This window comes from Tauraco erythrolophus, chromosome 1 (assembly GCF_009769465.1).
Source record: "Tauraco erythrolophus isolate bTauEry1 chromosome 1, bTauEry1.pri, whole genome shotgun sequence".
NCBI classification, from domain to species: Eukaryota; Metazoa; Chordata; class Aves; order Musophagiformes; family Musophagidae; genus Tauraco; species Tauraco erythrolophus.
The window spans coordinates 126,070,380-126,087,219 of NC_141465.1; the positions used below are offsets into that span (position 1 = coordinate 126,070,380).

At 42.6% G+C, this 16,840-nt stretch overlaps 1 protein-coding gene across 2 annotated transcripts in view; it reads right to left on the minus strand.

Moving 5' to 3' along the window:
- FAT3 (FAT atypical cadherin 3) overlaps window positions 1-16,840 on the minus strand; it is a 335,564-nt gene that overhangs the window by 68,008 nt on the left and 250,716 nt on the right. For both annotated transcript variants that reach the window (XM_086614215.1, XM_086614212.1), the window contains exons 9-11: window positions 11,536-15,609; window positions 4,056-4,252; window positions 308-461 (exon numbers count right to left, since the gene is read on the minus strand). In XM_086614215.1, the coding sequence (XP_086470341.1) occupies window positions 308-461; window positions 4,056-4,252; window positions 11,536-15,609 (4,425 nt within the window). The remainder of the gene's footprint in view (window positions 1-307; window positions 462-4,055; window positions 4,253-11,535; window positions 15,610-16,840) is intronic.

The window sequence follows — 16,840 nt, forward strand, 5'->3', positions numbered from 1 at the left end:
TCTCTTCCAACCCAAACTATTCTGTGATTCTATGATTCTATGATACATCTCTGACCTAACTTGAATTCTCACAGGAAAACAAAAGGGTCGGTATCCGCTGTTCTGATTATAAAGTTCAACATCACCAACTAAGACGTCCCTCTTCCTCTCTCCTACCACCACCACTTCAGAAGTGGTCATCCACACCCACCATAACTTGAATAACTGCCTTATAGCCAAGTGTAAACTAATCTAGTTAATGAAACTAGCACCCACTAATGTCGAGGGATTAAGATGGCTATTCAGAAACATTCAGTTGTCACCTTACCATTTTCTGGATCTAAGAAAAATTTATTGTTCCCAGCACCATAGAGAGAATAGCGAATTTCACCATTGGACCCAATGTCGGCATCTTTAGCACTGATTTTAAGAATCACTTTGTTTGATGGAATGTCTTCGGGAAACAGTGCTGTGTATGCAACCTAGAGACAAAAACAGAAATGTAAACTATGCTGCAGCAGTATTTTATAGTTTTCACACAACTTTTTATTTAAACTCGCTGCAGTGCGACTGCCTATATAGGAAACAATTTCCCTTTAAGTTAACACATTCCTAGAAATTCCAATCACTTCTTAAGCTTTGAGGTGTCACGAAAACAACGCCAAATTATGACTCTTAATAGGGTTCATCTTAGCTGTTAGGTCTGGTCTCATTTTCTATCTTCTGTTTGTTTCATCAACACCCATGAAATGAAGACTTTGATGAGTGTGCTAACGATTACAACTATTTTTATCGCATCATCCAGCAGTGTTTGATGGAGATACAGACTGTGATTCCCCAGAGTGGTGCTTGCAATGACAGTGGTCCACCAGTGATAATGTAATGATGGGAATTATATGAGTTTATACATACACATACATACATACATATATATATATAAGATTCTGTGAGCAGTACCATTGAGGAATTCTGGGTTTCATCATGTCCTCTTTCACATAGACCTTTCTATTGCAGTAATATCAGTCCCCATGTTGCCTTTCCACAGAATAAGAGTCAGCACTGTGAAAACTGTGATCAGGCTACACTGCATGCATGCCCGACAACACGAGAGCAAGCTACATTCTTCTGCCTTTTCCACTGGGTCTCTGGCATCTGCCAGGTTCAGGAAGGCTGGAGTTAAACTAGATTGAAAACATTTCCACATTGGCTGTGAATGGAAAGCACATTTTTTCGGCATGGTAGGAGTGGCTGCCTAGTGCCACCTCACAACGCTTCATTTTTCCTGAAGCAAACTAAGGCCACTGGGGATAAGAGTCCTTTACTAGCTTTACTAGACCACTACCCTTCAGTCTTGGCTTCTGTCGTGGTTTTTGGACTGAGGGTCGAGACAAGAACCGAAAAAGGGAGCACCCACCAAACATGGTCTCGGGCAAAACATGACTCAGGCTTTCTTAATAAAACAAAACAATTTATTAACAGTTACTAAACAAAAGACAAAAGGGAACGAAACCGGTTACTTGAGAGGAGAAAGAGAAAACAAGGCCCGATCTTAAAACAACACCTCCCCACCCCCTATTTTCCTTTCGTTCCTGGCTCTGTCTTCCCCCCAGCGGCGCAGGGAGACAGGGAATGGGGGAGTACAGGTCAGTTCATCCATGTTGTTCACTGCCGCCTCTTTCTTAAAGGAGGAGGAGTCTTTACACCATTTTTCCCTTGCTTCGGTGGATCCCCTACTCACAAAGAAAAAGTCCCCAAACTTTTCCAAAGTAAGTCCTGCCCGCAGGATTGCAATCCTCCCCATGGATCGCACCAGTTCGGGCTTTACCAGTCTCGGCCTCTTAGGGAGCTGCTGCCACTCGCGTCGGCGTGGGTCGTCCCACGGTCTCCAGATGCCTCCACGACCTCGTCGTGCATTCCATGCCCCATTATCAACAGTACCTGGTCGCGCATCCCCTGCTCCACGACCTCTCCTGGGCTCAGGCATCTCCTTCCCGACGTGGGTTTCTCCACAGGCCACGAGTGGGCCGCTGCTCCGCCGAGTACACCCTGGCTGCAGGGGGGCCGCCTGCCATCTCACACCGATTGCAAGGGAAGCCTCAGCTCCAGTACACCTCCTCCTGCTCCATCTTTGCTGACCCGGTCGTTGTGGTTGTCTTCTCTTAGATATTAATCCTCTCTGGGGGAGCTCGGCCCGGCGGGCACCCCGGGAGCGGGGCGCTTACCGAGTCCCCCATGCGGCTTTCCCGGCGCCATCTTGAGCACATGGCGCCGGCCCCGGGCCCGAGCGGCCGCTCGGCCGGGAGCCGGGAGCGAGGGCAGCGCCCTCCTGCTCTCTCCTCGCTCCTGAGCAAAAAGCCCTTTCCCGCCCCTTTGTCTCAACTTAAATAGGGCAATTCGCAGAGGCGCCGCCTTGGCTCAACCTCCCCCGGGGGGGGGATGGGACTCAGATCTGGTGGCACAGGGAGCAAATCCCCTCCCCTGCCACCAGAACACCCCCCCACACATCAAACTATCACATTCCACCCCTCGCCTCTGCGAATTCCCTATTTAGGCACAACTTCACTTAAAACATTGAACAAGAACACACATTTCACAAACAATCCACCCCTAGTCCCTTCACCAAACACAACAATCAAAGTTTCCCAAGGTCCCTCTGTTTTCACCACTCTGGAGTCCATGTTTTGCCCGTTACCTCTCCCAATCACTATTCCTATCTCGAATTCCTCAGCCCCACGTTGGGCGCCAAAATTGTCGTGGTTTTTGGACTGAGGGTCGAGACAAGAACCGAAAAAGGGAGCACCCACCAAACATGGTCTCGGGCAAAACATGACTCAGGCTTTCTTAATAAAACAAAACAATTTATTAACAGTTACTAAACAAAAGACAAAAGGGAACGAAACCGGTTACTTGAGAGGAGAAAGAGAAAACAAGGCCCGATCTTAAAACAACACCTCCCCACCCCCTATTTTCCTTTCGTTCCTGGCTCTGTCTTCCCCCCAGCGGCGCAGGGAGACAGGGAATGGGGGAGTACAGGTCAGTTCATCCATGTTGTTCACTGCCGCCTCTTTCTTAAAGGAGGAGGAGTCTTTACACCATTTTTCCCTTGCTTCGGTGGATCCCCTACTCACAAAGAAAAAGTCCCCAAACTTTTCCAAAGTAAGTCCTGCCCGCAGGATTGCAATCCTCCCCATGGATCGCACCAGTTCGGGCTTTACCAGTCTCGGCCTCTTAGGGAGCTGCTGCCACTCGCGTCGGCGTGGGTCGTCCCACGGTCTCCAGATGCCTCCACGACCTCGTCGTGCATTCCATGCCCCATTATCAACAGTACCTGGTCGCGCATCCCCTGCTCCACGACCTCTCCTGGGCTCAGGCATCTCCTTCCCGACGTGGGTTTCTCCACAGGCCACGAGTGGGCCGCTGCTCCGCCGAGTACACCCTGGCTGCAGGGGGGCCGCCTGCCATCTCACACCGATTGCAAGGGAAGCCTCAGCTCCAGTACACCTCCTCCTGCTCCATCTTTGCTGACCCGGTCGTTGTGGTTGTCTTCTCTTAGATATTAATCCTCTCTGGGGGAGCTCGGCCCGGCGGGCACCCCGGGAGCGGGGCGCTTACCGAGTCCCCCATGCGGCTTTCCCGGCGCCATCTTGAGCACATGGCGCCGGCCCCGGGCCCGAGCGGCCGCTCGGCCGGGAGCCGGGAGCGAGGGCAGTGCCCTCCTGCTCTCTCCTCGCTCCTGAGCAAAAAGCCCTTTCCCGCCCCTTTGTCTCAACTTAAATAGGGCAATTCGCAGAGGCGCCGCCTTGGCTCAACCTCCCCCGGGGGGGGGATGGGACTCAGATCTGGTGGCACAGGGAGCAAATCCCCTCCCCTGCCACCAGAACACCCCCCCACACATCAAACTATCACAGCTTCACAGGACTGCTTTATCCTGCTTCTCTCCCAGATCACTCCAGATTCTTCACCTAACGCCTTAAGGATGCACATCGCCTGTGAATAGCTGTAAACAGCAGGGACACCCAGAGGGAAACCATCGCTCTCAACACAACAGTCAATTATTGTGGATGCTGCTAACTCACCTGTTCACAAACGGGATTATTGTCATTAACGTCAGTGACAGTCACTTCCACAGCAGCTTGGGTTACGAAGAGGCCATCTGTGGCAGTGATGTTCAGATAATAAACATCTTGTTCTTCCCGATCGAGAGGCCTTTTAACGTAAACTTTCCACTCATTCTGAACCAGTCCCAGAGCGAACTTCCCTTTGGGATTCCCTCCTGCAACAAGACAAGTAACATGAAATGGGCTGAGGTGTCCCTTCAGAGCTCCCACCTGTCATTTGTTCTACAGTGATCGGTGCTTTCAAACTTGCAGATTCAGGAAATCTGTAATGAGATTATGCTCCCCGCATTTATTGCCCCCCGAACGCCTTATGTGAGAGTGAACCAATAACTTTTGGTGGAAACAAAATCTATTTAGCAGAGCTGAAGATGATCTCTTGTTTAGCTCCCCGTAAGGGCAATCAAATTCAAACTGTGAACAATCAATAGTCCTCTCAGGCTGGTACAATTGTCTTTCCACTTAGTCTCGAGAGAGGATGTAATACACCGTAGCTCTTGTTACCAAGACAATTTCATTAGCTGTTGATTATGCAATCAAGGACTGGAAGTTGGTTCTATTAAGGAATCCTCTAATGAAAGCTGTATCATACAGCTGCGCTGTTCTTCTGCTCATTAAAATTCTAGTTTTAAAAAAAAGTTTACATGGCACAGGAAGACACATTAGTATTAAATAGTCCTAACAAGAGGTCATTTGAGGAGCAGTTGGAAGATAAGCAGTACAATTAGATCAAATGTATCCAAGAGTGAAAGCTGGTGGAAGGAGTGCAAGAGACGAGGCAGAACAGCTTTTTATCGTGCCGTAACAGACATTGAACCTGGCAATGTTGCATTTCCACATCATTAAATTGCCTGGTGACAAAAGCAGGTTGGAAGAGGGAAAGTTTTGGTCCACGTCACCCTCAGGAAGGAAGGAAGGACATGTCGCACAGAGAAGGGTACAATAATCAAGTTGGGCACAGTTGTCGTTAATGTTTCTAGCTTTTATTTACTCTGCCACCTGAAATGGTGCAGTCCTCTGCCCGCTCCATGAACAAATCACCTTCAATCACCTTTCTCTGAGTCAGATCTCAATCCCCTGTCAGACCAGACAGTAAAATCTTTTAAACCAATGTTGTGGCTTAACCCTGGTAGGCAGCTAAGCCCCACCCAGCTGCTCGCTCATTCCTATTGCAGCGGGAAGGAGGAGAGAATTGGGAGTGTAAATGTGCAGAAACTTGTGGGTTGAGATAAGGTCAGTTTAACGGGTAAAGAAAAACCTGCATCCATAAGCAAGGAATTCATGGCAGGTGTTCAGCCATTTTGAGGAAAGCAGGGCTCCATCACCTGTAACAGTTACTTGGGAAGACAAATGTCATCACTCTGAACATCCCCCCTTCCTCCTTCTTCCTCCAGCTTATATTGCTGAGCATGATGTCACACAGTATGGGACATCCCTTATGTCAGCTGAGGTCAGCTGCCTCAGCTGTGTCCCCTCCCAACATCTAGTGCACCCCCAGGTCACTTGCCTTGACTCTGTGTAAACATTGCTCAGTAAAAGCTAAAACATCCCTGTGGTACCAACACTATTTTGGTCACAAAACCAAAACACAGCACCATACCAGTTGCTACGAAGAAAATAAATTCTACTCCAGCCAAAACCAGTAAAGCCAGCTACCCAGTCTCCTGTGCCCAGCATTTAACATAACCTTGGTCTGTAAAAACATATCTGCACATTTAATAATTTAGGATAGAGCACTAATCACAGCAAACTCCTGTGCTATAGAGCCTGAGTGATGACATAGAAAAAAGCATCACACTGCTCCACTGGGTGAACTTTAATTCCAGCTAACCCACTGCTAGCTCTTTCCCCACCATATAAAGCTTTCTCCTCTGCTCTCCCATGCAGAAATGCAATCTGAGAACTACTTTCCATGTTTCTCATGTAATAAAGTGGTATAAAAATATTAAGGGAATGCTTATTCTGACTTGTAATAGGATCAAGAATGTCAAGCATGCTAGTGTACTTTTGCTTACGACTTATTCAGGGTCCTGACATGTGTCATGGGATCTGTCCAAGCTCAATGCAAAGAGCAGGTTCTTAAACCTTCCTCTCTAGTACTTGTGTTGAATGTTTTAGTAAATAAGTATTTAAAAAAATTCCAAGGCTGAATTTATTTGAGCTGCCTTTGCTGTCAAGCGATTAGGTTTCGCTGTTGTTGCTTCTGGTGTCACAATTCTGTCAGTTCCCAGGGATCTTCTTAGAAAAAACACAAGGCAGAGGAGATCTGAACTTGAAACTGAGCTTAAAACCAAGAAAAAAAGTCTAATGCACATTTCATACCTTTTTTCTACATCAAAAAGCAGAAAAGAGGTCACAGGCTGTAATCTATGCCTTTTGCATTAGCTACCAATGACAAGATAGACTGGTTTCTATTTAATATGAAAACTAAGTCAGTTGAGACAGGCTGAGCAAATCTTTCTTGTTAAGCATCACCATTTGTGGTAGCTGTAACTGTGTCAAAAGAGCACGTTGTAATGAATAAGATTTCCAGAAAATTAGTCAGATAGGCATTATAATTATAAAAGTCCCTCTAATCTTTCAGAGCACAAGACTGAAATGTCAAACACAGATATTTTCTGTCAATAGAAAATCACCTTTTTCAATCACAAGACCAAGCAGATTCCAATTTTCCCACTGATTTCTATGACAGTCTGGAATAATCATCAGAGGACTCAGTTAAACTGTTTAATCTGTTGTGTGATATAAATGCACATTTCTCCTAAAGAGGGTTACACAGTATGTCGATATGCACTACATGCCAGATCTGAATACAATCCAAGGCAATGAGACTCTCCATTGACTTGAGTCTTAATGTGACTTCAAAGAAGGTAGACCCCTGCTGATTGACATTAAATTCTCTCTATTCAGTTCAACATCAGCACAAAAAAGCTTAACTCTCCTTTATAAAAGGCTGTAATCTTGTCATAGTGAATTTAATGTTGCAAACCATTAATAAAAATGGTCTTAAATATTCTTATTTAGCTTCATGATATCAATCAGTGCTTTCTTGCATATTATGCCTTTTGTAAAATGAAATGATTAACTGTCCCGACCAACTATGAAGCAATACACTCAATGTATGGGTATTCCATTGCAAAGAAAAGAGGAAAGGTAAAATCTAATTAAAATCAGCTGGTGGCTTTTATGGCTGGCAGTAACACTAGCTTGGAGCAATTTTAAAATCACTGTTGCTTTGTTGTTGATGGAATGGCTTTTAAAACATACATAGGAATTTGGGGAGTAGGTAAGAAAAAGGTCCTTGGGATCTCCTGCCCCTCCCCCTTTGCTCCTCTAGAAAAGGATCAATTTGAATGACCAAGAAACCTGTGCAATAAGCAGTCAACATGTGTAACAGTTTATCTGCATGCCTTTTTCATTAGCACTACCTTTCTGTTTTTTGTTTTTTGGTGTTTTTTTTTTTTGTTTTTTTTTTGCTGGCTACATACAAAGATGGAAGTTGTACTATAAAGTGTAACAGAAATAATGAGATGTGAACACTAAAATACTGTCACGGAAATATTCTTTAAAAAGGAAAGGTAAAAAAATCCACACTGTGGCCCAGGGAACCATTTTCTAGTACTTATACATATATCTTGATGCAGATCTCATTCTGCAGTGATTAATTAACTTTTTCACTAATATATGTAAGCAGATTCAGTTTCCTAGGGGTGTTCTAATTAATTAGTTTTTCACTCTGAATAATGTAGCTTTTCTAAACGGAAGCCTCCTGACTACATGTATTAATGGATTCTTTAAAATCTTTTGGCAGTTTTCTTATGTTCGACTTTGTATGTCACAACAGTGAAGTGCTAGCTACGAAAAACACTCCAGTAACTTTTTAGAAAGGCTTTGAGGCTCAAAGAATCAGCACTATCTTTCATCTTTTGTTACTTGAAGTTTAAATAATGCTCTCCCTCCCTCCCTAGTCAGCAAATAGTACAAAGCCAAATCAAGCTCAAGTTTAAGTAAAGAAAGAAAACAGCCAGATACAAATGAAATGCAGAGACACAGTGATCCAAAATAAACAAATCCTGACACAGATCATTACTAAAGCACACACAGAGGGAATTATAACGGCTAAAAGGGAACCGAAAACTATAAGCCAACAGTATCAGTTTTCACTGCAATGTCCCCATCTGGGAGGAGGAACTGAATATTTACTAACTTGTTTATTTAGTTTCTTTCTTACATTCACATATTTTTTTAGATACTTTCAATTCTCAATTAGAACTCTAGGCATTTGCATCACATAAAATCAATAGGTTTATCCTCCACTCCGTTTAAGAGGTTGCATGTTTACTGAGCTCCTGAAACGATAAACCCAATCCTCTTAGCTTTACTATCGAAAAATTGCAGACACTGTTCTTCAGCCTGCAGCACAAGTCCTCCCCAAACACCGAAACTTCAATTTCTCCAGAACTCCAGGATCTCAAATATAAACCCTAACAAAAACCACACTTTGCTCACACTGGACAATCAACCCAGCAAAAAACTTACTGTGTACAATACCGGTTCTTTCTTCCAAAACACACTGCCCATCTTCCCTTGTATTCAGCGGAACCAAGCTTAAAGCCTATTGTCTGTCTCTAGATTTATGTGCCTGATGGAGCCTAATTAACGTCACCGAGGAACACAAAAAACTTTATTGTACCAAAGCCTTAGCAACTGACATTTTTCTGGTGGCTTTTCCTGGTTTACCACTGTTAAATCTCAGTAATATCTGGCTGGGTCTAGGCTGGCTAAACATCCTAGCTAAACATCAGCAGAGTCCTGGTTGTAGCCAAACTGCCTCAAATGACATGGGCAATGACCTCAAACGAGCCTTCAAAAGAAAACTACGGTGCTCCCTAAGTCTATTTATGTCAGCTGCGCTTCCTATTGATTTTCTATTAAGATTTTCTTTTTATATAGTGCTTTCGCTTTGTGAACATCTCCAGCTGCTATCAAACTACAAATAACAAAGGGTAAGTGCAACATTTTTCCCCCCCATTATCAAATGTAGATGAAGGTGGATGTGAAAATGGCAACTACTTGCCTGCCATCATGGAAACCAATCCTAAACTGAAGAAGTTCAAAACAGAATATATATTTATTGACCAGAATGTATCCACTCCTTTTCAAAGTTGACCAGAAAACTGCAATAAGTGTTTATATTTCTCAAGAGAGTGAAAAGTACTCTTCAGTGATCACATTTGACCAAGGGTGTTTATTACTTTCATCTCCTAAATGATGATTTTTTCCATCTATCTTCTGGGTGCTACTTTTCTCCAGGTGCATTTGCACAAAGCTAGTTTTGGAGGATCCGCGTGTCATTCTCATAATTTGTTTTCTTCTCCCTTTTTGTCAGTGTCCTGTTTTTTCTGAGTTTGTTTATTGTACTCACAGAACTTTCTATGGCTCAAAATGCCTCCAGAAAGCCACAGCATTTGAAAAATCATCTAGCTAATCTGATCCCATGAAATATTCAAGTGCCGTTCCTGAGCTCAACTTGAGGTAAAGTGTGAACAGACTATTTCATTAGTTAAAATATACTTTAATATGTTTTGACATTTTAATCAAAAGAACCTAATTTCTCCATGTGCATTTCCCAAATTCAAAGGATATATTCAACGACAGTGGAATTTCAGAGCTCTTATGCTTTAGTAATTGTATAGTAGGCATTAGAGAAAGTTTTGAGCTTTGACTTCTAACGTTTTCAGAAACTAAAATACCAGCAAAATATCTGACATATTCTGAACTGTAATAGAAATTAAGGAACAAAATGATCTATAATTTTTGAGTCATACGTGACAGTTATTATTCAAAAGTCCAGCTTTTGCTAAATTAACAGCACAGGGATGTGAAGAAAACATTATTATGTAACCAAAAGCATAATTCATTATAAGAGATGACTGAAAGACTTCGGAACAAAGAGAAAAACAGTACCTTCAGCTAATGATCATGGTACACTAACAAATCTTTGTTACAAACATGAAGTGTTTGCATTTCCTATACTATTTTCTATACTGAGATCCCCAAACTCCTTCAAATATCACAAAATCTCTAGGATGAGGCACTACTTATTTACTTTTAGATACACGAGAACTGAGGCATTGGCAGCTAGTGCACCTTGCCCAAAGCCTTCAAATCGTGTGCTTTATCCACAAGACTATTTTTGCCTCTACTTCTAATATCCTACAATGCATCACACTATAAACACAGTTTTTGTAAACCTTTAAACTGACTGCAGACTTTCAAATAAATGGTCAGAATGAATTACTGGTTGGTTTGAAAACGATGCTACTTCTGACGTGTAATACAGGCACTCTACGGCTAACTGGAACATCACACCACTCCCTACACACCAGCTCACAGCCGTTTCCAATTTGATAGCTAACAAAGGAGTAGGAGTCTCATCCTCCAGAGCAAAATACACAAAATGTTATCCCATTAGTTAAGTCATTTTTCCCCATAGCTTGCTTCCTATATGACGTCTTGTGTAATTCTAATCCTATCCAGTAAGAAAAATGTGAATTTTTCCAATTATCTGGTTATTACTAACTAATAAATATTAGCTCTTGAATTGTGAAGGTTGAGGGGAGTGACAAAATTGTTCCCCCAAAAAATCTATTGGACAATGCAAACTGCAGGGAGAAAAATAACTGCAGACCTCCATCACTCATAACATATTCACACAAAAGCCAGTCTGAATCTAGGAGTAAAGAATGATAATAAATACAGCATAATAGGAAAGAGTGATGTTACCACATTTTGAAAAATATGTTAACAATGTAGTCGAAATTGCCTTATGCTCTACGTAACAATGCATGAGAGCTAACCAGTGCTTCTAAGTGGATTACTATTTCCCTGGCCAGAAATCTGTGTTGATAAGAAATGGCATCCCCCCACTCCTTCCAATGTAAAATTAATTCCTTCCTCGCCCCCGCCACCCCTAAATAGTGGTATTTCAAAGCGGCTCCTATCTGAAAAAGAAAAATGCTATTTCAAAAAATTCTATATCCTTGGAAATATAAGGATTTTCTCCTTAAGAATAAAATGTTCTTCTTCCCTTGGTTGAAACATCAAGTCATGATGGTTTCCAAGCTGACACATCAATTATGATGGGTTGATGGGTCACACTACATTGTGCTGCAGAAAATCATGAAGCATTAAGCTTGAAAACCAGAGAGAGAAAAACCCAGACAGACAGACACACACTCACTTTCCCTTTTTTCAGCTTTGCTAGTTGCTGTAAATTCTGTCCATCTTTTTTTTTTTTTTTTTAAATCTAAGAGATGCAATTGTCTGATCCTAGTGATAATTTAGCTGAAGCCCTGCTAAATGTTCACCTAAAACTGGACATGTGCACAGTTCTTCAGTAAAGTTGTTTTTTGGAAGAAAGTATGAAGTTGTTTCTTACCTGTAATATGGTAGCTAACCTGCCGGTTGACATCAGACGTGTCTTCATCCCAGGTGCTAAGAACAGCCACAACTTCCCCTGGAGGGTCACTCTCCTTCACCGACCCTCTGTACACCTCATGCTCAAAGACGGGTGCGTTGTCATTTATATCTGTCACAGTAACTGAGACCAAGGTGGTTGACGACAAGGATAAAGCTTCCCCCAGATCTGAGGCCACCACTGCAAAGGTGAAAGCAGGATCCTTTTCATGGTCCAGATCCTTCAGTGTGCTGATCCAGCCACTGTTGCTATCAATGGTGAATGCTTCTGTGATCTTCTCCAGCTCCGATTCCACTGCAAGTGTATAGGTGACCTGCCCATTGGCACTCGAGTCTGCATCAACCGCTTTGACTTGCATAAGTTTTGTTCCTATAGGCATCCCTTCCATTATTATAGCGTCATAGTTAGCTGTTTCAAACATGGGCTTGTTGTCATTTACATCCAATACCTTAACCTCCACATCCACAGTCAACACAATGTCTACTTTGTCTAATTGAATGGTGGCTGCAACTTTGAAGTGAAAAGCAGGATTTGTCTCGTGGTCAAGTCTCTTATCCAGTTTTATGAGCCCTGTGTCTTGCTCTATGATGAAAACCCCATCTTTGTTGTTTTCAGTCAGCTCACCATTAACTGTGCTATACAAAGCGCCTTGATTAGGCAAAACATGCAGAATGTCAATGGTACTACCTATGAGGGTGTCTTCTGCTAAGGTAAAAGAATACTGGGGTTGAGAAAAGGAAGGCAAAATAGTTTCTGGGGGTAAAACATGGATGTAGACAGGAATGAGGGAATGCTTTACAGGAATGCCACCATCAACTGCTTTTACAAAGAATGACAGAACTGTATTTTTCAGCTGGTTAAAGCTACCCTTGGTGACCATCCATCCATTGTCTGGATCTATTTCGAGGAGATCAGCTACTGAAACAGAGGCTTCACTATACAGAGAATAGGTAATTCTGGAATTGGCTCCATCATCTGGATCTACTGCTTGCACTTGGGTCACCAAGTAACCTTTCCCAACATCTGCTTTGACACTTGCTCTGTATTCGACTGTCGTAAATTGAGGAGCATTATCATTCTCATCCACTACTATCACTCTCACAGTGCAAAACGTAGTCCTGCCACCTCCATCGAGGGCTCTCAAAAATATACCGATATCGCTTTCCAGATGGTTCTCCCGATCTAACCTCTCAGTTGTCAGAATCTGCCCGTTGCTATCAATCAAAAATCGGTCCTTGGCAAAGTCATTTATTATGGAGTAGCTTATCTGGCCGTATACACCTGAATCCCCATCTGTTGCTTTCACATGGATTACCTTAGTTCCAGGAGCAGCGTTTTCTCTAACCTCTGCAACATAAACACTCTGTGAAAACACAGGGCTGTAGAGGTTGGCCCCAAGGATCTGTATGTGCACCTGGGCTGTGCTGGTGAACAGCCCGTCTGACACAGAGACATTTAGGCTGTACATGGGCTCCATTCTCTGTTTGCGATGGTTGGAAAGGGTAATAACACCACTCTTGCTGTCCATAATAAAACTGGTCCTGTCGTTTCCTGATAGGATGCTGTACTCCAGCCTGTCAAAATCAGAGCTGTCGGCATCAGAGGCTTGGACGCAAGTCACGAAGTGACCCCGAGGTGCCAGTTCGCTCACATACGATTCATATATTAACTGGTTAAAAACTGGAGGGTTGTCATTCATATCTGTTATCGAGATACTAACAAGAACCTCACTGCTTAGTGGTGGGAACCCATTATCTGTTGCTCTGACTTTCAAGCTGCACTGCTGTATGAATTCATGATCCAGCATTCGGGCTGTCAGAATTAGGCCACTGGTGCTGTCTATATGGAAATAGTCCGTGCTGTTAAAGGTGTCCTGGACTATCTGATACTGCACAATCTTGTTATTGTCAGAGTCAGCATCAATAGCAACAACCTGCAGTACAGGAGTCCCAATCAAAGATGCTTCAGACAAAGTAGCATTATAAGCCGACTGATCAAAAATTGGAGGATTATCGTTAACATCGTTAATGATCAAGTCCACGGTGACCTCAGCTCGAGCACCAGTGAGGGCATCGCTGGCTCGCACCATCAGCTTGAAAAGAGAGTTTATTTCATAGTCCAGTGGGCTGATGACACTCAGAACTCCAGTATCAAAGTCGATATTAAACTGGTTGTAGGGATCTCCATCGACAATGATATAAATGATACCCTGACCCTCTGGACTCGTTGCATTTATGCTTAAAATTGGCGTGTGCATTTCTACGTCTTCATTCACGGAAGCTGTATAGAAGGGCTTGTCAAATACAGGCATCGCTTTGTTAACAATAGTAATGGGGAGCTCTACCGAAGCAGACAACGATGGGTTACCACCATCTTTTGCAAGAATGACAACCAAATACTCTATATTAGACAAATCAGAATTGAAGGCTTCTTTTAAAGTGACACTACCAGATCCTCTATCAATTTCAAAATGTCCATAGTCCTCCTTCAGAAGATATGCCACCTCACCATTTTCACCCTTATCTTTATCGATAGCTGTCACTCGATATATCAGGGTACCAGGCTCAGCATCAACTTGCACAGCAGCATAGTATGGAAGCCCTACGAACACTGGGGCATTGTCATTTATGTCCTCAATGTAAACCCTCACCACCACTCGAGCAACACGAAGGTGATCTAGTTCACGACTTGCTTCCACCACCAACTCATACAGCTCTTGTTCTTCTCGGTCGAAGGGGATGCCAGTTGTCTGAATGACTCCTGAGGTGGATTTGATTTTAAATTTGTTACCTGGGTTTAATATACTGTATTTCAAAGGTTCATTGAGGCGGTTACCAACAGCATTCACCACAGCAATCTTTGTGATATTGGTGCTGTTTTCTGAGATAGAAGCGGAATAAAAATTTTGTGTGAAATGGAGACCACTATCCATGGCTTCTTTTACCATTATTGTCACCATAGCAGTGCTATAAAATTTCCCATCAGACACTCTTACTATTAGCATGTAATGGTCTTTGGAGAGGCTATTGTTTTTAATGGTGAGCACCCCTGTGCTTGAATCAATTAAAAAATGGTCCATATTGCCTTCAATTAGACTATACGTTAGTTCAGGAGGGATCTCTGAATCTGGGTCTGTAGCCTTAACTTTCAGAACCTCAACACCAACATACGTGGGCAGGAGCAAGACCGTCTCAAATACGGCCTGACTGAAGACTGGTGGGTTGTCATTGACATCAGTTACCTCAATGGTCACTTCAACCGGACTTTCTGCTGTAAGCTGGGGATTCCCACTGTCTCTAACATGCACGTGGAAGTGGAAGCGAGCTATCGTTTCGTGATCTAAATTTGCAATTGTTCTGATTGCACCTGTGCTGGAATCTACAGTGAAATACTTTTTTGCAGTAGATTCAACAATCTGGTAGACAAGCAAAGCATTCTGGTTGCTGTCAGCATCAGTGGCACGTATCACGAGCGGACTGTTATTTGCACTCCGGACTATGCTATTTATAGGAGCAGCTTCACTTATGCTGCCCAAGTACTGAGAGAAGAGAAAAACTGGTGGGTTATCATTTTCATCAACAATCTGAATGTTCACGGTGGCATTCGATGCCATGCCTGCCATATTTGTTGCCTGTATGATGAGCTGATAGAAGGAAGCACGTTCATAATCAAGGGCCTTTTGACTGGTGATCACTCCAGAATACGGGTTTATAGTGAAGACTCCGTCCTTATTCCCATCTTTAACTTCATAAACTAACGTGGACTGACTGATTGCAGAGAGAGAGATGACAGAAGTACCAACATCCACGTTTTCATTAACTTCCGCTTGGTATTCTTTGAGAGTGAACTTAGGGTGGGAGTTATCTGCCATCGTCACAGATATCCGCACAATTGCTGTTGCAGACAGCGGTGGAGAACCTTGATCAGCCACTTTGACTGACAAAACAAACTGTCCCATGGTGGTTAAGTCTGGCTCCTTCAGTAATGTAATGATCCCTAAAACTGGTTCAATCTTGAATGTGTTTGCCGTATTTCCTAAAACACAAATATTGGAAGTAAATTAGAAATGAAATGAAACACACATAATGATAATTTAAACCAGGAGAGATTAGCTGCAATTTGTTAAAGTCAGTTATTGAACAAAAAACCCCACAAAACACAACATAAAAGAATTCTAAAGGCCGTTCCAGTGTTCCTTTCTGAAAATCAGATATCTCAGTAGATGTTGCTGCCTATATCTTGACTATCAAGACCTGAGTGAGTGCTGCACGTACATTACTCCTACTGAAGCAGGAAAATGCATACCTAAATTATGGGAATTAGTCAAATACATGTACACCTAAGGCAAAGAAACTAGATCAGAGGCTAACAAGCCAGTTACATGACAAATGGATAACAACTCAAGCTCTTAATTGAAGGGGATATTAAGCAACTGTAGAGAAGAATACAGTAGTTCAAGACTCAACTGAATATAAGAAGGTTAAAGTGGCATTTAGAAAAATAAAACAGAACAAATAGCATAGAAAAGAGATTCGAATATCTTGTGGCACAGAGGTTTATCACATGATCTCTGAGAAGGACGAATCTAGATGAATGAGATTCAGCAGAAAATGTCATTAAATGTCTGTTATAACATGAAAGCAGCAATATCACTGACTGCATAAAGGTAAAAACAGTGAGTTTGGGTCAAGGACCTTCTTTGAGGATTTTTTTTCTTTTCAGTCGTTTTGCCAACCTCTTCTTTAGCAAGACAGATTCAAAACTTTTGATATGTATCCTTATCCTGTAATTAGAGATCACCGTTATTAGGCAATCTGTATTCTGCTGGTTCCTTCAGTGCCTGTTTAAAGTATAGGATGCTGCGTGTGCATATGGCATGTATAAGCATACAGACTCTTTCTGAATTTGGTTGTAAATGCAAACAGCATGTACTGAGTTACAGTGATTCCAATCATTATAACATGTTCCTGCTATCACAATTTACACTTTAAAATCTTGAACTGCTTCCAATCTACAGTTGAGCATCCATCCATGACCTGGAGAGAAATATGTCTCAGGTAACCGGTGATAAACAAGAGATTTTCTTTTAATGGTGATTGTTACAGGTGCTGTGCACAGAGGAATAAATGTGAAAATTGTAGCTGGAATATCAAATACATGGAATCCTAAATGAAACGAGTTAATGTGAACTATTTTTAAGATGTGATTCACTATCTGATGTAAATTCTGGGGCTTGGAGTCTAATTTAAGCTATATACTACTGTAT